This window comes from Manihot esculenta, chromosome 7 (assembly GCF_001659605.2).
Source record: "Manihot esculenta cultivar AM560-2 chromosome 7, M.esculenta_v8, whole genome shotgun sequence".
Taxonomy (NCBI): Eukaryota; Viridiplantae; Streptophyta; class Magnoliopsida; order Malpighiales; family Euphorbiaceae; genus Manihot; species Manihot esculenta.
Window position 1 is genome coordinate 12,957,515 of NC_035167.2, and position 27,019 is coordinate 12,984,533.

The window sequence follows — 27,019 nt, forward strand, 5'->3', positions numbered from 1 at the left end:
CAATTATCTATCTGCAGTACCTTGCTTTACCATTTGCCCATTCTTGTAGAAGCTACCAATCGCTTTGCCAATTGAACTTCCTATATAGTAAATGATTTTTCTTTATTGTAAATTTGCGTAAGAAGGTGTTCAAGTATATGATGCCATGTTTTCATGGAATTTTTAGGATTCTCTTCAAAAGGATTTTGGCAAGAAAACTGGAGAAATGCTCTGGAATTATAGTAGAGGAATAGATAATCGGCTGGTTGGAGTGATTCAGGTTTGACACTCGCTTTCTAGTTGTTTGTTTTAAGTTTGGTGCTCTTGTTTAGATCAGTATTTATTACTTGTGCTTTCTATTCACCATATTTGAGCACTTGTGATAGTTGATCATCTGCAGGAAAATAAGTCTGTTGGTGCTGAAGTAAATTGGGGTGTGAGGTTCAAGGATTTGCAAGATGTTGGTATCCTTGTGCACTATGGAAGTTCATTTTCATTTTTATTTTATTTTCTATTTTATGACTGAATGACTTGGGAAATGAATTGATTACTCCAGAGTCAGAATTTCCTATTAAAACTTTGCGAGGAGGTTTCATTACGCTTGCGGGGATGTGGTGTGCAAGGTCGGACCTTTACCCTTAAGGTATTTCCTCACCACTCTCTGGCCCACCTTTTTCTGATAAGGGGAAAAATTATGACATTTTATTATTGAAGTTGGGTACGTCTCTAGGTCTCTTTTTGGTTGGTCTCCTTGATTTTTCTTTCCAAGAGGCTATTGTGCCTTTATCGATTCTTATTTCTTATGGCATGAACTAATTGAAGTGTTCTGGTCTCATATACATTTATTGTAGATAAAAAAGAGGAGAAAAGATGCTTTGGAGCCTATAAAGTATATGGGTTGTGGGGATTGTGAGAATCTGAGCCGCTCAATTACGGTAGTTATGAACCAAAACTTTTTGTTTGTCATGTGGGGTAACATGTGCACGCACATACTAAAAACATGTAAAAATATGTGTATGCACATATACCATCTAGATATGCCTGTTTGCTTAGGGTCTCATTATTACAATGTTGAGGACATAATAGGTTCCTGTTTCTACTGATGATGTTGACGTGCTTCAGAGGATAACAAAACAACTTTTTGGGTCTTTCCACTTAGGTAAGTCAGTTTCGTCAGTTGAAATATTTTGTGTATTTTGTTCTTAATGGAAATGACAATTCTCAATATAGGTTCTGTTTTTGTTTTTTTTTTTTTTTCCCTCTGAACATGAAACATAATGCTTTGGGCTTAGAAAAGAACAATGAACCTCAAATGGAAGTCTTATTGGTTTATTTGGTTAGGCTCAAATGTAGTTATCATGTATAGAGGGACTAGGATTTGAAAGAAAAGGAATGATGAAGCAGAAAGAGTAGGAAGCTGTGAATTGAATAAGTGTTGGCTAAGGAATAATCTGGGTTTTGACCGAGAATTAGGGGCAGATCTGAATTGCAGTTAAGTAGTTATTGCAACAGAAGCTAGAAAGTCCATGATTTTGAAGGGAAAAATCCATAGTTGCTGTAAATCGTAGTATAAATAGAGGAATTGTAACTGAACAGGTAGTTAAAGCAGAATAATATTGAACTTACCTCTTTTCTTGATCTGCGTCTAGGCTTTCTCTTTCCTCCTGTATTCTCTCTTTCATGTGATTTGTTTCTCTCGTTTCTAGCTGTAATTACTTCTTATCCTACTCAAGTCCTGATTTCCCTTTTTCTGAGCTCTAATTTTTAGGGTTCTTGAGTACCAGTAGTTTTGACGACTGAAGAGGCAGTTTAATGTAATGTTTTCCTCCTTTCTCCTTAGATGAAACCAGAGGCCAAAGCTTGCCCAGAAATCAGAAAATATCTAGTGAGCAAAGGAGAGATGAAGTTTCCTAATCTTTTTTTTCCTCTCTCTTTGGCGTCATATTCCTTACCTTTTCTATTTTATTTTATTTATAATTTTCAGCGGAAAGATTCTTGGATATTGAGTATATTGATGTTTTTTTGACTCTAAAAGCTTTAACAATAAAAGTTCAGAGTTATACTTAGCTGTGGAAGTCTCCTCTTTGCCATGCTATCTGTGGAATTTGCAGTGCTTGATGAAAGCTAGTTCATGAAAAATGTCTAGTACAGAAGTTCTAGTAGCTGGTAGTTGTTGTCCGCTTTTCTTTTTTTGCATATATATATTGAAACCGATGATGAAAATAAGAAGAAGAAAGCAGAAGGTTTGAGAGAAAATATTTGATTATTCCCCTCAAACCAATTGGAGTATATATACTACATATAAAAGTACATACTAGGTAAAAAAATAAATTAATTCCCTAATTATAGCCTAATCATATCCCAATCATATTACATAATCATATTCCTAATTATCATTACAAATCTAGGCTATTTACAGAAAGAATCTCAACACTCTCCCTCAAGCTGAAGCGTACATGTCATATGCTCTGAACTTGTTACAAATGTATTCGATTTGTGAATTTCGAAGAGATTTTCTGAAAATATCAGCTAGTTGATCATTTGAGTTGACAAAACTAGTAGAAATGCATCCCGACTCAATCTTTTGCCTAATAAAATGACAATCCACCTCTATATGCTTCGTCCTCTCATGAAAAACTGGATTTGATGCAATATGGAGGGCAACTTGATTATTACATATCAACTTCATTTTGGCCAGTATCGCTATAACTCAATTCCTGAAGGAGTTGCTTCAACCAAATGAGTTCGCATGTTGCTAAAGCCATAGCTCGATATTCTACTTCTGCACTTGATCTTGCAACCACACTATGTTTTTTATTTTTTCAGGATATAAGATTCCCTCCAATATAATATAATATCCTGAAGTAGATCGTCTATCTGAAGGGGAACATGCTCAATCTGCATCAGAATAGCCAACAATTTGCGAGTGACCCCTGTCCTCATAGAGTAGTCCCTGTCTTGAGCTCCTTTGATATATCTAAGAATGCGAATGACAGTATCCCAGTGTAGTCTACTGTATGGAGTTTGAAAAAATTGACTAACCACACTCTCAGCGAAGGAAATATCTGATCGAGTGATAGTGAGATAATTGAACTTGCCAACTAATGTTCTGTATCTAGCAGGATCTTTAAGTGGTTCCCTCTATTCAGGAACTAGTTTGACATTTGGATCCATGGGAGTGTCTACATGTCTACAGTCTAACATGCCTTTTTCTTTCAATATGTTCAACGCATATGTTCATTGAGAAATTGCAATACCTGTTTTAGACTGTGCCACTTCAATCTCCAAGAAGTACTTCAATTTTCTTAGGTCTTTAGTTTGGAAATGACTGAACAAATATTGCTTAAGCTGAGAGATTTCATCATGATCATTTCCTGTAATGACAATATCATTAACATAGACCACCAAGTAGATGCATCTATTGCTATTATGACGAAAAAATACGGAATGATCAGAATTATTTCGAGACATTCCAAACTGTTGAACTACAGTGCTAAATCGTCCAAACCATGCTTTTGGAGACTGTTTTAGACCATACAAGGAGCGTCGAAGAGGACATACTAAGCCTGACTCCCCTAGTGCAACAAACCTTGAAGGTTGCTCCATATAGACTTCTTCGGCGAGCTCACCATGAAGAAAGACATTTTTAATATCCAGATTATGAAGGGTCTAGTGATTAATTGCAGCCAGTGAGATAAGGAGGCGAACAGAAGCCATTTTGGATATTGGAGAGAAAGTATCACTATAATCAAGCCCAAAGATCTGTATGTAACCTTTAGCTATAGGGCGAGTTTTAAGGCGATCAATTTTGCCATTAGGTCCCTCCTTAATTGTGTAAACCCATCGACAACCAACAATAAATTTGCCAGGTGGTAAAGAGATCAATTCTCAAGTTCCATTATTATGAAGAGCAGTCATCTCCTCGACCATTGCATTACACCAACCAGAATGATCCAATGCTTCTCTAACTGTCTTGGGTATAGAAACAGCAGACATGGTGGAAACAAAAGTATAATAGGAAGGAGACAAACAATGGTAACTCACAAAATTATAAATGAGATGAGGATTTCGAGAAGAGCGAATACCTTTTCGGAGAGCAAGAGGAGGAGTAGCTGTTGCTACTGAAGGCATGACCGAAGTAGGTGATGATGAAACTGGAGGTGAGTCATTAGAAGTAATCAGGGAGAGAAGTATCATTATTAGTAGCAGATGGGTGAGGCCGATGTGTGTAGACTTGAAGAAATAAGAGTTGCAGGTATAGGCAAAGCTCTAGGAACAAAGGTTTTGTGCGTTGGACTAGAAGAAAAATAAGGGGAGGTTTCAAAAAAGGTGACATCTGCAGAGACAAAATATTTTTTAGTAGTGGGATCATAGCATTTGTAACCTTTTTGAAGCTGAGAATAGCTGAGAAAGACACATTTAACTGATTTGGGCTGGAGTTTGTCTTTACCAAGGGTGTGATCATGAACAAAACATATACATTCAAAAACTCATACAGACAATTGGTTGGAGGTTTGGTTAGGAAAGAGAACCGAATGAGGACTCTGATGCTGCCAAACAGAGAAAGGCATATGATTGATCAAGTAGCAGTCAGTAAGAACCGTCTCACCCCAAAACATTATGATGCATGAGAAAGGTGCGGGTGATTTCAATCAAATGCCCATTTTTTCGCTTGGCAATACCATTTTGTTGAGGAGTATGAGCACAAGAAGTCTGATGAGTAATATCCTGAGTAGACAAGAAATGAGAAAAAGAGGAAATATATTCTTGTGCATTATCACTACACAAAACCTTAATGCGAATATCAAATTGATTATGTATTTCAGCACAAAATTTTTGAAAAATGGAGAATAACTTAGAGTGATTCTTCATTAAGAAAAACCAAGTGCAACGAGAATAATCATTAATAAAAGTAACAAAATACTAAAATTTCAAAGTTGTACTGACACGACTTGGACCCCAAATGTCTGAATGAATAATGTCAAACATCAAGGTGGCCCTTTTATTGACTCACTTGGGAAATGAAGTCCGAGTTTGTTTCCCAAGTTGACACGACTCACATGCTAAAGAAGACAAAAAAGAAAGACTAAGGATGATTTCTGCAATTTGAGAAGACTAGGATGTCCCAAACGTTATGAATAAGCTCAGCGGAAGTAGTAGAAACAAAAGCAACTGGAGAGGTGGTACAATCCTTATGACTTAGATCCTGTTCCAATCATTCTCCCAGTACTCCGGTCCTGCACCACAACAGAATCAGCAGTAAAGGTTATTGAACAGTTAAGATTTTTGATCAATTTGCTAATGGAGATTAAATTATGTGGACGTTTAGGAGTGAACAAGCCATTAGTTAAGGAAATAGAAGGAAGTTGTACTTTTCTTATTCCTTTAACTTGAGTTTGTGAACTATTAGCTAAGGTGACTTTAGATGGTGTAGAAGGTGAAACAAGAGTAGAGAAAAGATTGTGATTAGAAGCACCAGAGTCGAGGATCTATGGACCAACAGGTGAAGACTTAGTTAGATAAGTAAAGGAATTATCGGTGTGAGCAATGCTGGAAGATGGAGGATGTTGCTTAGCTGTTTGGAACCGCAAGTATTCTTTAGTCTTCTCCAGTTAAAAGTGATTGAATTTAGTTCCTGAGATTTATTGGTAGGTTGTGGAAGCAGGCCTTCTTCATTAGATTGGGCAAGATGAGCTGCTGACTTGCTAGTATTATCAGGTTGATTAGGCCGTGGTGGTCGGCCATGCAATGCCCAACATGCATCCCGTGTGTGACCTTTCTTATCACAATAGGAGCAATGGAATTTATTCCCTTTACCTTTGCGATTTTCTCCTTGTCCTTGATTCCCTTGCTACGCAACCAAAATTGAGGATTCCATATCTGTAGCGTCACTCTTACTAAGGGAAATACGTAAGAGCCTAGCTGATACATCTTCTAAAGTTGGAATAACTGGACCAATTAAAATTTGATCTTTCACAGAGCAAAGGTCAGATTGCAATCCCATTAATGCCAAAACCATAAAGAATTTATCACATTGTTCTTCTTGCACATCAACATCATCAGTAAAAGGCATAAGAAAATTAAATTCATCTTTCAGAGTTTCTACTTGACCCAAGCAATTAGTTATATCTTGATGATTCTGTTGTAAGTGAACCATATCTGACACAACCTTATAGATGCGTTGTATGTCATTAGTATACAATATTTTGACCTTAGTCCAAACCTTACAACAAGTTTTATAAGACTGAAACAAAGCTAGCAATTTTGGATCTAACAAATGCCATAGAAGACTACTTAGTTGAGCATCAATCTTAACTCAGTTGGTTCTATCAGTGGCTGTGATATTAGTGGCATTTTTTGTTAAATGATCATCATACCCCTGTCCTAAAAATCATAATTTTACGGATGCGGCCCAAGACACATAATTATTATTTCCTTGCAACTTCATCGTAGAAATGAAAAGAAAGGTTTAGGAGACTGAATCTGTATTGAGGGTGTTCTGGTTCTCAGACATATGGAGAGAGATTCTAGAACAACAAGGGACTGAATAGGGACCTAAATCTGCCAAAAACGGAGGATCTGTGCTTGTGAACAGTAAATCTGACATTACTGATTTTCAGAAAGTCTCCTAAGCAAGGTGATAGATCTGCCACTCACAGGTGAACCAAGTTTCTTAGCTCTGATACCATGAAACCGATTATGAAAAGGAGAAGAAGAAAGCAAGAAGTCTTGAGAGAAAATACTTGATTATTTCCTTCAAGGCAATTGGGGTATATATACTATTTACAAGAGTACATGCTAGGTAAGAAAATAAATTAATTCTCTAATTATAGCCTAATCATATTCCAATCATATTACATAATCATATTCCTAATTATCACTACAAATCTAGCTTATTTACAGAAAGAATCTCAACATATATATATATATATATATATATATTGTTGTTGGGGATATAGAAGTCTTTACTCTTATAATCTTTAGTGATGAAAGGTAAGAGGAGTCAAGCTTTTAGCTGTGAGTGGAAGTCTCCTCTCTGCTTTGCTATCTGTGGGAATTTGCATCTTTTGATAAAATGCTCAAGTACAGAAAAAGTGCTCAAGTACAAATTTTCTAGGAGCTGATAACTGTTCTATTATAAGATACTAAGTTTTAGCATTTTTTAACTTGGTTTTGATGATGACATAAATCACGTCTTTGAAGCATACAACTTTGCTCCTTACTTAGGAAAGACTGTACATTGAAACTGATCTTGATAATTTTGGGCTTATTGCGTAATTAGAATGATTATCCTACCTTCATTGGTTGCTTATAAAAACATGATCCTTCTTCCTTTCGGTTCAAAAGTACTTTTTTATTTTATTTTATTTTTTGCGGTGCTTTGAGTTGTAATCTGTGAAATAAGAATGCACTCCATGGTTAATTTCCTAGTTTGAGATGGTTGAACTATTGCTGACGTTTTGGTTATTTCACATAGATGTCAAGGACATTCGTGGTGTAGGCTTGCAAGTTTCTAAGCTTGAAAATGTAGACATTTCGAAGCAAGGTATATGCTGTATAGCTTTGTAAATAGCATATGCGAGCAGTGTTTGAAACGTTCTATTGCCATTTGCAAAATGTTAGAGTAGTCCCTCCCTCCTCTTCCCCCCCTCCCCCCCTCTAACAACCAAAAAAAAAAAAGAGAAACGAAAATAAAAGAGATGTCTATTTGTCTTTTGTCTGATTAAATCTGAGGGGAATTTGTTCTCTAAGCTACAGTCGTTAGTTGTTATCCCCTCTGCTGGTTATGATATTCACATTGTCTTGTTAATTTTCTTGGTTTCAAGGATTGGAAAGAAAATCTTTAAGATCATGGCTCACCTCTGCCTCGGCAACAACAGGAGGACAGGATAGTATCAGTAACATATCTAACGAGACGAGTAATATAGGTAATTTGGATACTTATACAATGATTCTTATGTATATATAGGATCAGGAACAACTCACTTTGTAAGTTAAAATGGTTTTTTATATGATCTCGTTCCTTTCTCTATGATTCCTACTTTTACAAGATCAATAATTTGTATGATCATGAAACTTCTTCCATTCATGTTTCAGTGCCACCTCCTCTTTATGATCTTGATATGGAAGTTATTGAGTGTCTTCCCCCAGAACTCTTTTCAGAACTAAATCAAATTTATGGGGGAAAGTTAGTAGAATTCATTGCTCAAAGTAAAGGCAAAAGTGAAAACAGCCGTAACTCTCCATGCATCCCTTATCACGAAGTAAAAGGTAACTTTTCTTGTCATATATCTGATGCAGTACTAATATTCCAGTCACATGATGGCCTTATTTTCTTAGCAACAACAGGTTGCGGTGAGAGACCTCTTGCATCTACTTTTATCCCAAACATGGTACAGGTGGAAAACATGGTAACATCTTTACTTTCCTTTCCATGTGTGCTACTTTAGTCTTTTCATCATCCATGAAAAATTAGCCCTTAGTCATTCCAATTTTTTTATGTCAAAAGTTTATTATTTAATTATTAGAAATTTTATATGTTCTTGCCATGTGTTTGATAATAATGTCTGTAAGGCTTGTATTTTGTACACATTTTGAGACGTGACTTTCGAAATTGTATTATTTTTAAGTTGTGATAAAAGGATGAATTGCCCAGTTACTCATGCAAGTCAATTATGTTTTTTTCCCTTTCTTTTCCTTAAAAGATAAAAAGGTTTTTGGCTGGTGTATGGCTTACCTTAGAGACCACATCCATTGATTGGATCCTTTTGAAGCATCAATTTCTTGTTCAATAAACTGTGACAAGATATCGCTTCTTAGTGGATGAAAATCTGCCCTTTCAGAAAAAGCACATCAAGGCAGATTTGTGTCAACTGGTGCTGTTGCATACATAGTAGAAAGTGAACTTCAGAATGCAGTATAGATAATAAGTTATTATACTGAACTTTAAATATTTTTACCTAATTGTCAAATTTCTTACAAGATTATTCTTTTTAACGTTTCTTCTTTTGTTAGGCTCAGAAGGTAAATAAGATGGCAGGAAATTGGTATTAAATTTTTATTGATCTTATCTTTGACCCTCCCCTAATCCTTATGCGATGTTGGCTACCTTAAAGGATGATATTGCCTCTAAACTGTCCTAATTGCCCGTTTGAAACTGGAAGAGAATTCAGGCTGTGATCAGTTTTATGCATAATGCAATCATTAACCTTTGGCTTACACCTTACATCTGGATAAACTTTTGTATTTTTTCCAGGCAAAGCAACATATATCTGAAGAAGCACCATCTGCGCCACCTTTTTCTGGTGCTGGATCTAATAATGGGGCAATTAGAAGTTCAGGCCTTCTGAACATTGATTTAATGCCCTCATCTCTAAGCCAGGTTGATACCTCAGTGTTGCAACAATTGCCAGAAGAATTGAGAGCTGATATTCTTGAATTGCTTCCTGCACACGGGAGACGAGAATCAATTTCAGCATCATCCTTTGTCCCTCTTATGGAAAATGCTCAGGAACCATTGGTGGTTGCTGAGAATCAATCCGTATCTGTTAATTCAGTTGTGGATTGTGATCTTTGGAGTGGAAATCCTCCGCAGTGGGTTGATAAATTCAAAGTTAGCAATTGCTTGATACTAAGTACCCTGGCTGACACATATTACAAATTGGGTTCAACTGGAAATTTATCTTCTATGCTGCAACACACAATTTCTGATTATCTATATAAAATGGATGAAAGTGATGATAGTTGGGATGATGAAGCTACTCATAACTTGTGTGAAATTCTCAAGCAGTATATTGCACTAAAGATAGAATTTGACATAGAAGAGATTTATGTATGTTTTCGTCTTCTTAAAAGGTATAATATCAATGTCTTATTGAGGTATTCTCTTTCTGCCTTTTAAACAGTGCATGTGCATGCGCACCTTGATGCATTATATTTTGGGTTATCAATGATAGTACTGCTAATGTTAGAAGTTTATTTGTTCTGGAAAACAATTTGGCTAATCATTCCACATTTAAATAGATTGAAGCTTTATTTTTGCTTCAGGTTTACCGAGAAATCAACATTCTGCTTGTATACTATGTAGCTTTATTTTTGCTTCAGGTTTACCAAGAAGTCAACATTCTGCTTGCAAGTATACAATATTGTCTTTCCATGCCTTCAGGTTAGCACTTCCACTTCCCTATTTAAATTTTCAAATGTATGAGCAGCATGTTTACTATGGTGTATGCAATCTACTCTATTCAGCCATATATTTGTGGACGAGGACTTCATGTTACTCTAGCTAGTATAACCTTCTCCTCAACGTTGTAATGGAAGAATTTTCGCTAAAGATAAAGAAAGAAAGATTACAATGTGGAGAACAAGGGGTCCTATTCTCTCAAAAAATACGAGAAGGAAACCTAGGAGATAAGCATAGAACAATAGACGCTTCCAATCTTGTTGAGTGATAATTCTTTCTATCCTAATACTTCCTAAGACTACCAAAATAATAAATAAATAAATAGAGGCACATATCTGAATAACTTCAGCTTCTTTAACCACCAAACCTTTTCTATTTTGATCAATGAAGCTATAAACTGTGGATGTTCCCGTTATCTTAAAAATTACCAAAGGATTTCATGTTAGTCAATCCACGTCATAATACAAATGAGAACAAGATCGTTATGCTTGCAACATATGAAACACCAGGAGCGGGATTTGTTAGGCTTCACTTCTTGCAAGCAACAAGTCGGAAGTATTCACCTTATAGATAACTGTTGACATACAAAAACCTTGCGATGTGTTATAGGTTATAGGAAATAAATATATTAATATAGGCAGTAAATATTGATAGATGGGTCAGTTGCTTAATCTTAGGGATTGTATAATTATAGACCTGATTTTTCTTCCTGTTTAGATACAGTCTCTCATGTATAATATTGATAGATGGGTCAGTTGCTTAATCTTAGGGATTGTATAATTATAGACCTGATTTTTCTTCCTGTTTAGATACAGTCTCTCATGTATAGATAGATTGTAATCTCTATTGTAAAATGCAACAAATATTATCTTTCTACACGGTATCAGAGCCTCATCCATAGAGATTTTTTTTTTTTTGGAGACTTAGGGCTCTGTTCATTTGGGTTACTTATATAGGGTAACATTTAGATCTCACCGCCCCCCTAGGAAGGACGCCAGAGCGTTGGAGAAGCATCCCAGAAGAGCCGACGGGCGTTCAGCCGGCGAGTGGGCCTCACGCTGCCACAACAACCTACCGCAGCTCCATGCGCCGGCGCGTGAAGGCGCGTCCCTGCTCCATTGCTGCTCTTGTCACCATCGCCGGAGTCGCAGCACCGTCTCCTTGTCAGATCTGAGGTTTGTTTGACCATTCAGGTGTTGGGTGGAGGTGTTTTGGTACTGTTCATATTCGGACACTGTTCACCGGGTACTGTTTACTTCTGATTCTGTGTTTATTTTTATTGCTTTGGGTTAGCTGTCCTTATGGCTGAAATCAAAACCACCGTAACTGATGTGATTTCTGCGGTGACCAAAATCACGGAACACAAATTAAATGGATCTAATTTTTTGGATTGGAGTAAGACTCCGTATTTATTTACGAAGTATTGAAATGGATGATCATCTTACCAAGGATCCTCCAACTGATGAAACTCGTAGAGATTGGATGAGGGATGATGCTCAATTGTTTTTGCAGATCCGAAATTCTATTTATAGTGAGGTGATTAGTCTTATTAATCACTGTGAATTTGTTAAAGAGTTAATGGACTATTTGGAATTTCTACATTCTGGCAAAGGGAATATTTTCCGTATTTATGATGTGTGTAAGGCGTTTTACCGAGCTGAGAAAAATGATAGAACTTTGGCATCCTATTTTATGGATTTTAAAAGAGTGTATGAAGAACTTAATGTATTGATGCCTTTTAGTATAGATGTGAAAACTTAACAAGCTCAACAAAAGCAAATGGCTGTTATGAGCTTTCTTGCAGGTCTCCCTCCAGAGTTTGAGATAGCTAAATCTCATATTCTTTCTAACTCTTAAATATCATCGTTACATGATATATTCACTATGGTGTTGCGTATAGAGTCTCCAATTCCTTCACACTCCACTAGTGCTCTTGTTAGCCGCAATGACAGTGGCCGACAGAATAACAAAAGTGGGCAAAGGGGAGGTTTTAATGGTGGTAAAGGATCTCAGCGTTTTGGAGAAACATGTTCTACTTCTGACTCGGGAATCATTCGTTATTACTGCCGCGAACCTGGACATACTAAGAAGACATGTCAAAAAATTATAGAATAAAAATCAGCGCAGACAAATGGCGCATATGGCAGTTGAGGCCCCTTCAGATAAGGGGATTTGGATATCTGCAGATGAGTATGCACAATTTACACAATACCAGACATCTCTGAAATCCTCTAATTCCTCCTCTATCACTGCAATTGTCGAGTTAGGTAACTCTACTGCATGTCTTGTGTCTTCATCCTCCAAATGGGTTATTGATTCTAATGCTACCGATCATATGTCAGGTAATAATCAAGCTGATATGTGATAATCAAGCCATCCTCCATATTGCATCAAATTCAGTTTTTCATGAGAGGACGAAGCATATAAAGGTGGATTGCCATTTTATTAGGCAGAAGATTGAGTCCGGATGCATTTCTACAAGCTGTGTCAACTCAAATGATCAGCTAGCTGATGTTTTCACAAAATCACTTCGAGGATTACGAATAGAGTATATTTGTAACAAGATTGGAGCATATGATATGTACGCTCCAGTTTGAGGGGGAGTGTTGAGATTATATCTGTAAATAGCCTAAATTTGTAGTGATAACTAGGGATATGATTGTGTGATATGATTGGGATATGATTAGACTATAATTAGGAAATTAATTTATTTTTTTACCTAGTATGTACTCTTGTAAGTAGTATATATACCCCAATTGGCTTGAGGGGAATAATCAAGTATTTTCTCTCAAAGCTAATGCTCTCTTTTTCTTCTTTTCATCAAAGTTTCACTTGGAAATTGAAGTGATGCGGTTAAGAAAGGCATCTTCTTGTCTTAAAGAAAATATGTTCTTGATTTGTTGGCAGAAACAGAAAAATTGGGTGCTAAGCCTTATAGTGCCTCAATGACCCCTAACCTTACCACAGAAGACAGTGAGTCATTTGCAGATCCTGAAAGGTATAGAAGATTAGTTGGCGAGCTAAATTATTTAATGGTGACTCGTCCTAATATTGTATATTCAGTAAGTGTGGTAAGTCAATTTATATCTTCCCTACTATTGTCCAGTGGGATGCTCTGAGACAAATTCTTTGTTACTTTAAAGGGGCACCGGGGCGAGGCTTATTCTATGGTAACCATGGACACTCAAATATTGAATGTTTTTCTGATGTTGATTAGGCAGGCTTGAAGGTTGATAGGAGGTCAATTACTGGATATTGTGTTTTTGTGGGAGTAACCTGGTCTCATGGAAAAGTAAGAAGTAAAATGTGGTCTCCCGTTCTAGTCCCGAATCTGAATATCGAGCTATGGCACAAGCCGTTTCTGAAATCTTGTGGGTACGTCAACTATTGGAAGAAGTTGGGTTCACAAATTCAGTGCTTGCTAAGTTGTGGTATGATAATCCAGTAGCTATCGACGTTGCCTCCAATCCAGTATTTCATGAGAGGATAAAACATATTGAGATTGATTGTCATTTTGTTCGTGAGAAGGTCCAACAAGAGATAACATCAATAGAACATATCCGAAGATTCCGAACTGGAGAACAACGAGGAGATATCTTCACTAAAGCTCTCAATGGGACTCGAGTTGATTATATATGTAACAAGTTGGACATGATTAACATCTATGCTTCAACTTGAGGGGGAGTGTTATAGGTTATAGGAAGTAAATATGTTAATATAGGAAGTAAATATTGATAGATGTGTCAGTTGCTTAATTTTAGGATTGTATGATCATAGGCTTGATTTTCCTTCCTGTTTAGATACAGTCTCTCATGTATATATAGGTTGTAATCTCTATTATAATATACAACAAATATTATCTTTCTACATGGAAGAAATCAGGATGTCAACAAGGAAATCATACAGTGGCATTGACGGTTAGGACACCCATTCTTCTTTGTTTTGGAAAAACTTTATTTTGATTTATTTTTCAAGGCTCAATGTGATTCTTTAGTCTGTGATGCTTGTGAGTACGCTAAGCATATAAGAACCTCTAATCTCTCAGGTAACAATAAGAGTATAATTCCTTTTGTGACCATCCACTCTGATGTTTGGGAACCTACTCAAATGGTCTCACTATCTGGTAATCAAGTGTTTGTTACTTCTATTGATTGTTGCACTCGTATGACTTGGGTTTATTTGATAAAGGCAAAGAGTGATGTATTTTCTTACTTTCAATTTTTTTTACAAGATGATTTGTACTCAATTTGATGCTTATATAAAGTTTTGAGAACTAATAATAGCATAGAATACATGGATGGACATTTTTTTACTTATCTAGAGTCTAATGGGATACTATATCAAACTAGTTGTCCTTACACTGGTGTTCAAAATGGTGTTGCTAGAAGAAAAAATAGGCATCTATTAGAAGTAGTCCGATCTCTCATTTTCACCATGAACCTTTCAAAAACTTGTTGGAGAAATGTAGTCTTAACCGCAGTTTATTTCATTAATATAATGCCTTTCAAAACTCTAGCCTTTAAAAGCCCTTTAGTGGTGCTACAAGAGAAAAATGCTCATACTGTTCCACCAAAAGTGTTTGGATGCACGTGTTTTGTTTATACTAAAACAGGTAGAAAGCTCGATCCGAGGGTTCTTAAATGTGGGTTTTTTTGTTACTTTCCCACACAGAAGGGTTATAAGTGTTACCACCCTCCATCTGGAAATACTTTGTCAGTGTGGATGTTATGTTTAAAGAGACTGAACCTTACTTCAGTACTACCCCATCACCTATTCAGAGGAGAACAATGAGAAAGAAGAGATGATTCCTAATCCTATAACTCTAGAGCGTTTTACTTTAGAGGAGACTACTATAGGAGACTAATGGTGATCTGGAAAAAATAATTGGGCGTTTGGATAAACTAGATTTAAGGAGATACTTAAGAAGAGACACAACAAAAAAAGCCATTGTGCAACCTACTTAGTATCATGAATCTTCCTTTTCTCCATTTGGTGAGTCATCCCTAAGCCTTAAGCTCATTGATGATCTAGATAAACCAATTGCTTAAAGAAAAGGAGTTAGGTCTTGTACAAAGCACTTTATTTCTAATTTTCTCTCTTATGTTTCTTTGTCACCATCCTATAGAGATTTTGCCTTGTCTATTTCCTCTGTGTTTATCTCGTAGGATTGGAAGGAAGTTTTGAAAGATTCTAATTGGAAGGGTGCAATGATTGAAGAAATGAAAGTCTTGAATAAAAATGAGATTTGGGAGTTGATGTCTCTTCCATCTAAAAAAAAATCAGTTGGCTGTAAACAGGTTTTCACTGTGAAACACAAAGCAGATGAATAAATTGAAAGATTTAAGGTCAAACTAGTTACAAAGGGATACACTCAAACCTATGGAGTGGATTACCAAGAGACGTTTCCCATTGTTGCCAAAATGAACTCAATCAAAATTTTGCTATCTTGCGCTGCCAATTTTGATTGGGACCTAAAACAATTTGATGTGAAAAATACATTCCTCTATGGAGACTTGGAGAAGGAAGTGTATATGGAAATTCCTCCTGGATTTGCTGATGAGAAAACACAAGCAAAAGTGTGCAGGCTAAAAAAGGTTTTATATGGGTTGAAGCAGACACCCAGAGTTTGGTTTGATCGATTCAACAAAGCTATGATTTTTTTTGGCTATCAACAAAGTAATGCTTATCATACTCTATTTATCAGATATCGCAAGGGTAAAATTACTTTCTCATAGTCTATGTTAGTCTATGTTGAAGACATAGTAATGACAAAGAATGACACTGAAGAGATGACTCGGCTGAAAAAGCTTTTGGCTCAGGAGTTTGAAAATAAAGATTTGGGAAAAATTCAATATTTTCTGAGAATCGAGGTTGCCAGATCAAAGAAGAAAATCTTTATTTCTCATAGAAAATACATTATGGATCTTTTGAAAGAAACTAGTATGTTAGGTTGCAAATCAGCAGAAACTCTAATTGAGAGCAATTACAAGCTATAAGCAGGGATTGATGAATCAGTGGATATTAGCAGATATCAGAGGTTGGTAGAGAGACTGATTTATTTTTCGCATACTTGACTAGACATGGCATACTCTTCTCATAGTCTATAAAAATAATCGAGTATCATCCCTCATCCAATTTTTTTTAGTGTCATCAATTGGAGGATCCTTGGTAAGGTGATCGTCCATTCCGATGCTTCATAAATAAATACGAATAGTCTTACTCCAATTCAGAAAATTAAATCCATTTAATTTGTGTTTCGTGATTTTAGTGATAACAGGAATCACATATACTACCGTATTTTTATTTTCAGCCATGGAAATAGCTCATCCAAATCAAAGGCATCCAAATCAAAGGCAACAAGAGGCATAGAAAAAAAAAGTATACTACCGTATTTTTATTTTCAGCCATGGAAATAGCTCACCCAAATCAAAGGCAACAAGAGGCATAGAAAAAAAATAAGGAATGTGAACAGTACCTAAAATGCAACCCAAAAACACCTCCACAAAATACGCAAATGGCAAACTGACAAAACTGAAGAGAGGACTTCGGGGCAACACCGACGATGGTGATCGGAGCACATATGAATAAGCGACGCGCCTCCACACACTGGCGAGAGCTCTCCAGCGTCCTTCCTAGGTGGGCGATGAGAAACAAATGTCACCTTATAGGGGTGACCTAAAAGAACTGGACAAAATGGAGCCTTAAGTCTATGTTTTAGAGGAAAAAAATTTAAATCTTTTGTCTACAAGGCTATGATACCATGTAGAGAAGTAATATTTTTTGTATCTGTTTCAATAGAGATTACAACATATTTATATGTAAAAAGTCTATCTAGAAATGAAAGGAAATCCTTTTATCAAGCCTATAATCATGCAATTCCTAAAATCAAATAACTGACAAATTTATCCATATTTACTTCCTATACTAACATATTTGCTTCCTTTAACAATAATTATATTATATCCAAATATATCTTAAACATATTGTTGCCAATGGTGAAAATAGAGAAGAGAGAGAAATAGAGGGAGGAGAATTGGATTGAATTACTTGATAATTCCCTCAAGCATTGGAGTTCATATACAACTTGCGAAATTCATCAATTAGGTAATACAATCAATCAATAGTAGCACATGACCAAAGAATCATAATCCCAACATTCACACACAAACATCACAACATTATCACACATGTAACTAGCATTCTATTGCTTCCCCTCAAGTTGGAACATATAAATTGTGTGTGCTAACTTGTTACATGTGTTTAATCCGAGGACCTTTAGGAATTCAATGAGGATGTCGACTAATCATTTGATAAGGCTGAGGGCTCAAAAACAAGAAATTTTAAGGTATATTTCAGGAGAAGAAGAAACAGAGTGCACACAATTGATAGTCATACAGCTTGCAGATTTTGGGAATAATGGGTAAGGACAAGTGGCAGGAATTAGTTACAAGGGCAGATTCCCCTCCAGTTTCTAAGGAGGAATTGGGCAGAGAATCAGGCATCTTTTCTCAGTCCATTTTTTCTCTATTCTAGAGAGGGAAGAAGGTCTTCCTTTTGCAGAGAGTGCCTTACTCTTGGGGATGGTTACAGCCATTTTTTGTTTTATTTATTTTGTATGGTAAGGGCAGTCTAAGAGGGAGTCATCATCTTCCTTCTCGAGAAACTTGATTTGTATTTGCGTTTGAGAAGTTATTCAACCGATCAATACAAACGGTCTTTCTTTCTCTCTTGTGTCTCCTTGATAAAACTCTCACTCTTTACTCTATCAAATTGGTCCAACCTGTCGGATCCTCTTATGACAAAAACAAGGATGGATTCTAGAATGGAACAGGTAGAGAAGAGTGTGACGGATTTGGAAGAAATAGTGGCTTTGGAAGAAATAGTTGCTGCCATTACATTGGGACAGGAGCGGATGAGAGCAAGAACACAGGTTCAATAAGCTAGAGCGGATGAGAGCAAGGAAAAGGTACCGTCGAGACTGGGGATTCTTCGAGTCCATCTCCAGCGATGCAGCCGATAATGGAGAACTCGGTGACGAGGGAAACAAATAGACCGCTCCTGCTAAGAAACGTGACAGCGGTGGCTAAGAAGGTGGAAATGCCAGATTTTGACGGAACAGACCCAGTGGGCTTGGGTGGCAAGGACAAAACAATTTTTTGAGATTTAGAGCATCCCAGAAGAAACCAAAGTCTCTTTGGCACTGGTGAGTATGGAAGGTGCGTCGTTGCACTGGTTGCGGTGGCTGCGTCAAAAAAACTCACAACTCACATGGAACCAGCTGCGTGAGGAGCTGCGAGAGAGGTACAATGATGATATTTTAGAAAATCCATATGAGCATTTTGTTGCTTTGAAACAGCTGGGCACTGTGGCAGAATATGTGGATGAATTTGTTGCTCGCGCATCGCTGGTGCCCGACATCTCCGATCGCTAATGCTTGGGTTTTTTTTTTAAATGGACTGAGGGAGGATATTAGGTTACGATTGAGGTCTCATGAAACTACTGACCTCTATAAAACTATGAAACTCGCTCGGGAGATTGAACGATAGAGGAACTCTTCGAGCAAGAAGAAAGGGATGACGTGGGACGGTAACACTCAGAAGCAGAAAGGAGTGAGTCACAGTTTGGGCCAAAGAACGCTGGGAACCCAAACCCAAAAATACAACCACGCAACACCGGTGACCCAAGGGATAAAAACCCTAAACCACTGCCTGGAGGTCCTGGCCAGAACAAGATACGGGGTACACGACAGTATTCTCATCAAGAATACTAGGAGATGCGCTCAAAAGGATTGTGTTTCAAATGTAAGTTATTGTACTCGCTGTTGCATGAGTGCCCGAGCAAATCCTTGCAGGCGATAATTGCCGGAGATGAGGAGGTAGAGGAAGGGAATTTCGCTCAAATGGAAATCACGGAGATTGATGGTTTGGGAGTCGATATAAATGAAGCTCATTTTTCCAGGATGGAGTTGCCGATGTTCTCTATAGGAGGCATACAACACCCAAAAACCATGAAATTTCATGGCTGGGTAGCTGGGACTCCGGTTGTAGTACTGGTAGACAGCGGAGCAAGCCATAATTTTGTGTCATTGGAGCTGGTTCAACGACTCAAATTGGAAACTGCCGGTACACCCAAATTTGATGTCAAGCTGGGCGATGGGTGTAAGGTACCTTCCACAGGAGTCTGTAAGAAATTGAATCTCAGTCTTTCTGATTATACAGTTGTCTCTAATTTCTACCAGTTTCCTTTGGGGGGAGTCGATTTGATCTTGGGGGTTGTCTGGTTGGAATCTTTGGGGGACATTCGAGCTAACTGGAAGAAAATGTATTTGAAGTTCCAAGACGGCAATAAGAAAGTCTGCTTATCGGGTGATACCTCTTTGAATAGAACTCGAGTGTCATTACGAGCTATCCGAAAAACAATAGATGTGGACTATGCAGTGGTTTTGTGGCTATTAAGTACTCTACCATTGACAGATGCAGAAGAAGTTATCCTGTCGGAAAAACAACAGATGGAGCTACAAAAATTGTTGGACAAGAATAAGAAGATCTTTGAAGAACTCCAGGGCCTTCCTCCTCGGATAACTGTAGATCATCGTATTCCGCTTCAATCTGGAACAGGGCCGGTCTTAGTGAAGCCGTACCGATATGGACATACACAGAAGGACGAAATAGAGAGATTGGTAAAAGAAATGCTCTTAGCTGGCATCATTCAGCCTAGCACTAGCCCTTTCTCGAGTCCTGTCTTGTTGGTGAAGAAAAATGATGGAAGTTGGCGATTTTGTGTAGACTACCGCCAACTAAATAAATCAACTGTGCCTAACAAGTATCATATTTCAGTTATTCAGAAGTTGCTAGATGAGCTACACGGGGCGAGATATTTCTCTAAATTAGATCTAAGATCTAGCTACCATCAGATAAGGGTTGCTGTTCTGGATATACACAAGACAGCTTTTCGCGCTTATTCTGGGCACTACGAATTTCTAGTGATGCCATTCGGACTGATGAATGCACCAACCACTTTTCAAGCAGTGATGAATGACATTTTTCGACCGCAATTGAGGAAGTCTGTACTCATTTTTTTTGACGACATTCTAGTATACAGTAGAATACCTAGGGCACATGATTTCAGAGAAAGGAGTGGAAATGGACCCCGGAAAAATTTCTGCCATTGTTTGTTGGCCGACTCTATGATCTGTTAAAGGGGTGCGGGGATTCTTGGGAATTACTGGATACTAACGAAGGATCATAAAAGGGTATGGGCAAATGGCACAGCGCTGATCGAGCTGTAAAAGAAAGAAAACAGTGGAGTGTTCAAGTGGAGCGATCAGGCACAGCTAGCATTCGATTCACTCAAGAAAACCATAATTTCCTCTCCAGTCTTAGGTATGCCCAATTTCTCTGTTTCGTTCGTAGTGGAATGTGATGCCTCAGGAAGAGGAGTGGGAGCTGTCTTAACACAACAAAATAGACCAATCGCTTATTTCAGCAAGGCAGTATCGGGAAAGTCATTAGCTCACTCAGCATATGACAGAGAACTTATGGCCTTAGTTATGGCTATTCAGCATTGGAGACCTTACTTGATGGGGCAAAAGTTTACCGTTAAGACTGACCAGCGAAGCCTTAAGCACATACTAATGCAACAAGCTACCATTCCTGCTCAACAATACTGGTTGTCAAAGCTAATGGGATACAGTTTTGTAGTGGAGTATCGATCTGGAAAATCCAACAAAGCTGCTGATGCCCTATCAAGACAAGAGGAAGAGGTGCAAATTCTAGCAATATGAATACCTTTTTGGGCTGATTGGGAACAGATTAATAAGGAGGTATAGGTTGATAAGCAACTGAGGAAGATCATCGAAGATCTACAGACAGACTCTCTCCGGCATGCTCATTACTCTTTGATACATGACCGATTGTATTATCAAGGAAGGCTAGTGCTACCAGCTAATTCAGAATGGGTATCAAAATTAATCACCGAATTTCATTCTGCTAGTCAAGGAGGACACTCAGGTGCCTCTAGGACATACCGACGACTGGCCTCAAATTTTTATTGGAAGGGCATGATGGGGGATGTCAAGAAATTTGTGGCAGCCTGCCTTGTCTGTCAAACTCATAAATACGATACACAACACCCGGCCAGACTTTTGCAACCCCTTCCAATACTAAATAGAATATGGGAAGACATCTCCATCGACTTCATAACAGGTTTGCCATGCTCTAATGGGTTTGATTGCATTTTTGTGGTTGTTGATCGCTTATCTAAATTCAGCCATTTTATACCACTTTGTCATCCTTACACCGCCAAGACAGTAGCTGAAAGATTTGTAAAGGAAGTAGTAAGACTACATGGGTTACCAAGAACCATTGTGAGTGACAGGGATCCGCTATTTTTGAGTAATTTTTTGGGGGAAATGTTCAGGTTGCAAGGAACACAACTCAAATTTAGTACAGCATGCCATCCACAAAAGAATGGCCAGACAGAAGTCATAAACAGGTGCCTTGAGACTTATTTGCGATGTTTTTCCTCGGAACAGCCGAAAGGGTGTTCCAAATGGTTGTGTTGGGCAGAATATTGGTACAACACCAATTTTCAATCTTCTGCGGGGAAGACTCCTTTTGAGATTGTTTATGGGAGATTACCTCCTGTTATTCAGCAGTTCTTACCAAGAGAAACCAAAGTAGAAGAGGTAGCACAGCAAGTTGCAGACAAGGATGAAATGATAAGGCTATTAAAGTATAACCTATGTCGAGCTCAGCAGATTATGAGTAAAAGTGCCAACAAGCATCGTAGGGACTTAAAATTTGAAGTTGGGGATGCGGTTTTTCTCAAATTGCAACCACTTAGGCAACAATCAGTGGCAAAAAGGGCATCCGCAAAGTTATCGGCCAGATATTTTGGGCCTTTCACCATTCTAGCAAGGGTAGGATCTGTAGCTTACAAGCTTAATCTGCCAAAAGAATCACGTATACATCCAGTATTCCATGCTTCTCAACTAAAACGAGTAGTAGGTAACCATCCCGTGATTGCAGCTATCCCTGACCATCTGGAGGAGAATGAAGAACTCTTGGTGGAACCCAAAACTATTTTACAACACAAGCAAGATCAATTGGAAAATCAAACAATGGAACAAGTTTTGGTGAAATGGAAGGGGAAGGGGATTGAAGACGCTACATTGATGAATTTATTAGACTTCTGGGGACAATTTCATTACTTCAGTCTTGAGGACAAGACTAATCCTTAACAAGGAAGTAATGATAAGGCTGAGGGCTCAAAAACAAGAAATTTTTAAGGTATATTTCAGGAGAAGGAAGAAATAGGGTGCACACAATTGATAATCATACAGCTGGCAGATTTTGGGAATAATGGGTAAGGACAAGTGGCAGGGATTAGTTACAAGGGTAGATTCCCCTCCAGTTTTTAAGGAGGAATTGGGCAGAGAATCAGGTATCTTTTCTCAGTCCATTTTTTCTCTATTCTAGAGAGGGCAGAAGGTCTTTCTTTTGCAGAGGAGAGTGCCTTACTCTTGGGATTGGTTACAGTCATTTTTTCTTTTCTTTATTTTGTATGGTAAGGGCAGTCTAAGAGGGAGTCATCATCTTCCTTCTTGAGAAACTTGATTTGTATTTGCGTTTGAGAAGTTATTCAACCGATCAATACAAACGGTCTTTCTCTATCTTGTGCCTCCTTGATAAAACTCTCACTCTTTACTCTATCATCATTCTTTAAATTTATGAAACTAGCAGTAATACATCCAACTCAATCTTTTGCCTGATAATATGAGAATTCATCCTTGTGCGTTTTGTCCTTCTATGCAAATGATATTAGAAATTATATTTGATGCTTGATTAATAACAAATCATAATCACAAAATTCACACATACATCACAACATTCACACATGTTCAATCATTAGCTAAAATGAGGGGATTGTATTATGTATTTTAGGACAAGATTATGCAGATTATTAAGGATAATTTATGCACAAATTATAAGATAAATTGTAGATTAATTTTAATATTTCCACGTTATTACGTAAAAATTATGTTACATATACTATTTTTTCCTTGCCTTTAAATGTCCGTTATTTAGTATCTCAAAAATGCCAAAAACAAGATATATTATCCAAATCAAATGTAGAAACTAAATACTGAGCCATGGGCTTGGCTTTATTAACTTATCTCACTGAAGCAACTTTCATGAGTTGAGATGTGATGTCAAATAATTGATATTAACTTATGACAATGAAGCGGCATTGCATATTGCCTCAAATTTAGATTTTTCCATAAAGGATAAAACATACAAAGGTATATTGTCATTTTATTAGATAAAAAGATTTAAGTCAACAGAGATCACTACTAACTTTGTGAATTCAAATGACCAAATGATGGACATACCATTAAATCCTTAGCTAAGATCAAGGGATAGTATTATGTATATTAGGCTAGAATTATACAAATTATTGAGGATAGGATCATGCATAAGTTATAGGATTAATTGTAGATATTAATTGTAATATTCTCTTATAGTCTTCTATACAAAGCTAGCTAATGCAGAGCCAATACATATTAGGAGATTTGGGTTGAGAAAAATATTCTCAAACTAGATGGAACTTCATTTGAATTCGAGGTTGAGTTTTCTCTAGCTGGGGAGAATGATGAGTATTGGAATTTGATTCAGTCTGGAATATTGAGGAATTGTACTCATTATAGAATTAGAAAGTTTTGAGTCTTATTATTCAGGATTTATGTTTAGGAGTTATTGTCTTATTTTATTTATGAAATTTGGTTGTGTTGGGATTTTTAATCCTAGTAGTTATCGGACTAGTTATTTTACTACAAACTACAAATTTGTCTTCTAGGTACTTTATTTACCTTTTAGCCAATACATATTTGGGGATTTGAGTTGAGAAAAATATTCTCAAACTAGATGGAATTTAATTTAAATTTGAGGTTGAGTTTTCTCTAGCTGGGGAGAATGATGAGTATTGGAATTTGATTCAATCTGGAATATTGAGGAATTGTACTCATTATAGAATTAGAAAGTTTTGAGTCTTATCATTCAGGATTTATGTTTAGGAGTTATTGTCTTATTTTATTTATGAAATTTGGTTGTGTTGGGATATTTAATCCTAGTAGTTATTGGTCTAGTTATTTTACTACAAACTTCAAATTTATCTTCTAGGTATTTTATTTACCTTTTATTATTATGATACTATTGACAATTAAATAAAGATTTTGAGAATTAATTCTCAGGAGATCTTTTTCTTTTATCTTGAGAATTTGTTTCTTTTGATCTTATTTGCTTGTTCTGCATGTTCTACATACTGATTGCTTGAGGGAACAATTAAGCAATAATTCATTTCTTTCTCTTCTCTATTTTCATGACACATATAGGTAGCATCTTAATGCTAACGAGTAAAATTATGAAGCTAAGGGAGATGATTATTTTCTTGTCAAATGTTTTACTTTTATTGCTTGAGAATAATTTAGTAATAATGCTATTAGTAGTAATTTTTGCTTTTGTGAGAATTAACAGATTGGATATCCTTATTTGTATCATATGTTTGTGAGGTTGCCTTTATCAATATTGTTGGCCGGTGTTTCACATTCCGCAGGACACTAGTACTTCCAAATTTCAAAATGACATACTATCACAGAAATTCTTCTATTTGTTACTAATTTTTGAGTTTCTATCTAATGCTCAACACTTATTGACCATAGGACTAGAGTAGTTATGATCGGCATTCTTTTGACTTGCACATATTTATGGTTGAGCTCATGGAGGTTCTTGCTGGTGTTTTTAAGTTTTCCATATGAAGAAATTAAGGTTGTTACTTATTGCTTGTCGCCTTTATGTCACATGCATTGGGTTTTTTCATAGACATGGCTATATGTCTAACTTGTTTCATTATGAGCTCAATCTTTAGGCATCTGTTGGAGAACATTATGGAGGAAGTTTGCATATTTCACACGAGTAGTGCTTCTTTTGATGGGATTCTTTGCGCAATTATATTTATATTTTCAAGTCTCAACAAAATTCTGCTATGAAGGAAAAAGAAAGAATTAGCTCAGCCAGCTGAAGGAAAAGAAAGAGCATGAAGAAAATATAGAAAAGAAGCATCTGAAATGCTGAACAAAGAAAAGAAAACCCAAGTGGTGGGGTGAGAGAGGTAGAAGGAAAGGAGAAAAATAATCATATATGTATCTGGACTGGACAAGATGAGGAATAGTATGAGTGGAGGCATGGGGCACTCACAACAGCCCAGATAACCAGGTCAGTTTCCCTCCTTCCTAGCTCACCCTGTCCCTGCGATATATTTATATAAGTATATATATTTATCTTTTTTTTTTCCCCCTTTCCTGTGGGCTTATAATGGCTGAGGGGCTGCAGAAGGTGCACCTGGCGCAACATCTCAGATTGCCTTGTGAAGGTCGCCTCCCTGGAGTGCGCTTAGGCAATGTGCCAGCTCGAGCTTTATTCTTTAGGTGCGTCTTTAAAGAAAACGCCTTGGACAATATGTTGCATTTTTTTTTTCTAACATGTGAAGTTTTATTCGTAACATTTGGTATCAAACAAATTTGTTTACCATGGTTCTTGATTCCTTAAGAGGAATGGTCCTTTTGATCCTCTGCATGTTTCGGAATGAAGATGGACTTCTGTACTTCAGGTTAGAACATGAGACTGGTTTTTCAGGAGATTAGCAAAGTAAAAGCATCTTTCAAGATTTTGTACATGATGCAGACAATCAACTATTTGAGGTTTGCTTCTTACGCAGTATATATCCAAGAATGGGGAATATATTTGTACAACTGTCCTGGCTTGAGAATAAAACAGGTCGGAAGATACCTGCGGATCCCAGATAGGCATTGTATTTCCATCGGGAAATTGCCTATACATATGATAGTTACAATAACTAATAGTAATGTCAAAACTGTGGTGCATTCTGTTGGGTTGATAGGCAATGGCAATGCTCGGAAAAAGCCTTGCCTTGAAAACAGTTGTCTTGGCATAAACACCTCTCAGTTATCACTGGTTAATTGAAAAGCCAGATTGGAATTTACAGTGCTATGGTTCGCTTGGAATTGGTAAGCTAAGTGGAGAGTCCTAATTGTTGGCTATCAAAAGCAGTTTTGAGTACCTGATGGAATTGATTATGGGCACCGTCCTGATCGGCAGTCCTCTGATATGCATTAGATATGATATGTTTCAATTGAAGATAATGCGCAAGTCCTTGGATCAGACACCATTGCTGATTCCTCTGATTTGAAAATCGATTTGGACCAAAAGTCTATTTTATTCATGACCTTGCTGAATAAGTGTCTCTACCAGCTTATAAGTTTTAAAAATAAGTTGGCTCGTTAGTTTATAATATCTTATGAGAGGATTCAACTTTTTATTTTAATACTTAGAAGCATTAAATTTATAAGTTGTTTAAACAAAATAAGTTATTATATTGCTTTTATTTAATTTTAAAACTTCACATGTAATATATTTATTATAAAACATGTCAACTATTTATTAGTTATTTATAAACATTTTAATCAAATATATAATTATTTAAATTTTTAAATGCTTATACGTTTTAATTAGTTTATAAGCATTAATTTATAAGGTTTTAGACAAACGCCCTTTAAGTTTGTTTGCTTCTCATGTCTTGCGAGATTCAAAGTTGAAACTATTATTGAAGGGAAAAAATGAATGGGAGTTTGAATGTTCCATTTGTATAAGGAATTTGGTGCTTTTCCTCTTCCACTTTTGAATGTTCCTTAATGAGTAAAGCTTTTGTGATTGTGAGTAGGTGGTATTGGAAAACTTCCTAAAATTAGTTTTCATTGTGACGTGTTTATGGGGAAATTCT

General features: G+C 36.8%; 1 protein-coding gene across 8 annotated transcripts in view; it reads left to right on the plus strand.

The window, feature by feature from the left end:
- The window catches only part of LOC110619352 (DNA repair protein REV1), a 40,742-nt gene extending 14,178 nt beyond the window's left edge, over nucleotides 1-26,564 (plus strand). Inside the window, exons 12-24 of one of the 8 annotated variants that reach the window (XM_043958005.1) lie at nucleotides 167-259; nucleotides 380-439; nucleotides 536-622; nucleotides 831-914; nucleotides 1,066-1,138; nucleotides 7,457-7,525; nucleotides 7,806-7,907; nucleotides 8,077-8,250; nucleotides 8,320-8,390; nucleotides 9,236-9,834; nucleotides 10,084-10,144; nucleotides 25,088-25,434; nucleotides 25,552-26,564. In XM_043958005.1, the coding sequence (XP_043813940.1) occupies nucleotides 167-259; nucleotides 380-439; nucleotides 536-622; nucleotides 831-914; nucleotides 1,066-1,138; nucleotides 7,457-7,525; nucleotides 7,806-7,907; nucleotides 8,077-8,250; nucleotides 8,320-8,390; nucleotides 9,236-9,834; nucleotides 10,084-10,144; nucleotides 25,088-25,138 (1,524 nt within the window). In that variant the 3' untranslated portion in view covers nucleotides 25,139-25,434; nucleotides 25,552-26,564. The remainder of the gene's footprint in view (nucleotides 1-166; nucleotides 260-379; nucleotides 440-535; nucleotides 623-830; nucleotides 915-1,065; nucleotides 1,139-7,456; nucleotides 7,526-7,805; nucleotides 7,908-8,076; nucleotides 8,251-8,319; nucleotides 8,391-9,235; nucleotides 9,835-10,083; nucleotides 10,145-25,087; nucleotides 25,435-25,551) is intronic. The other 7 variants (XM_043958001.1, XM_043958002.1, XM_043958003.1 and 4 more) reach the window with 7 other exon arrangements.
- The last annotated feature ends 455 nt before the right edge of the window (nucleotides 26,565-27,019 follow it).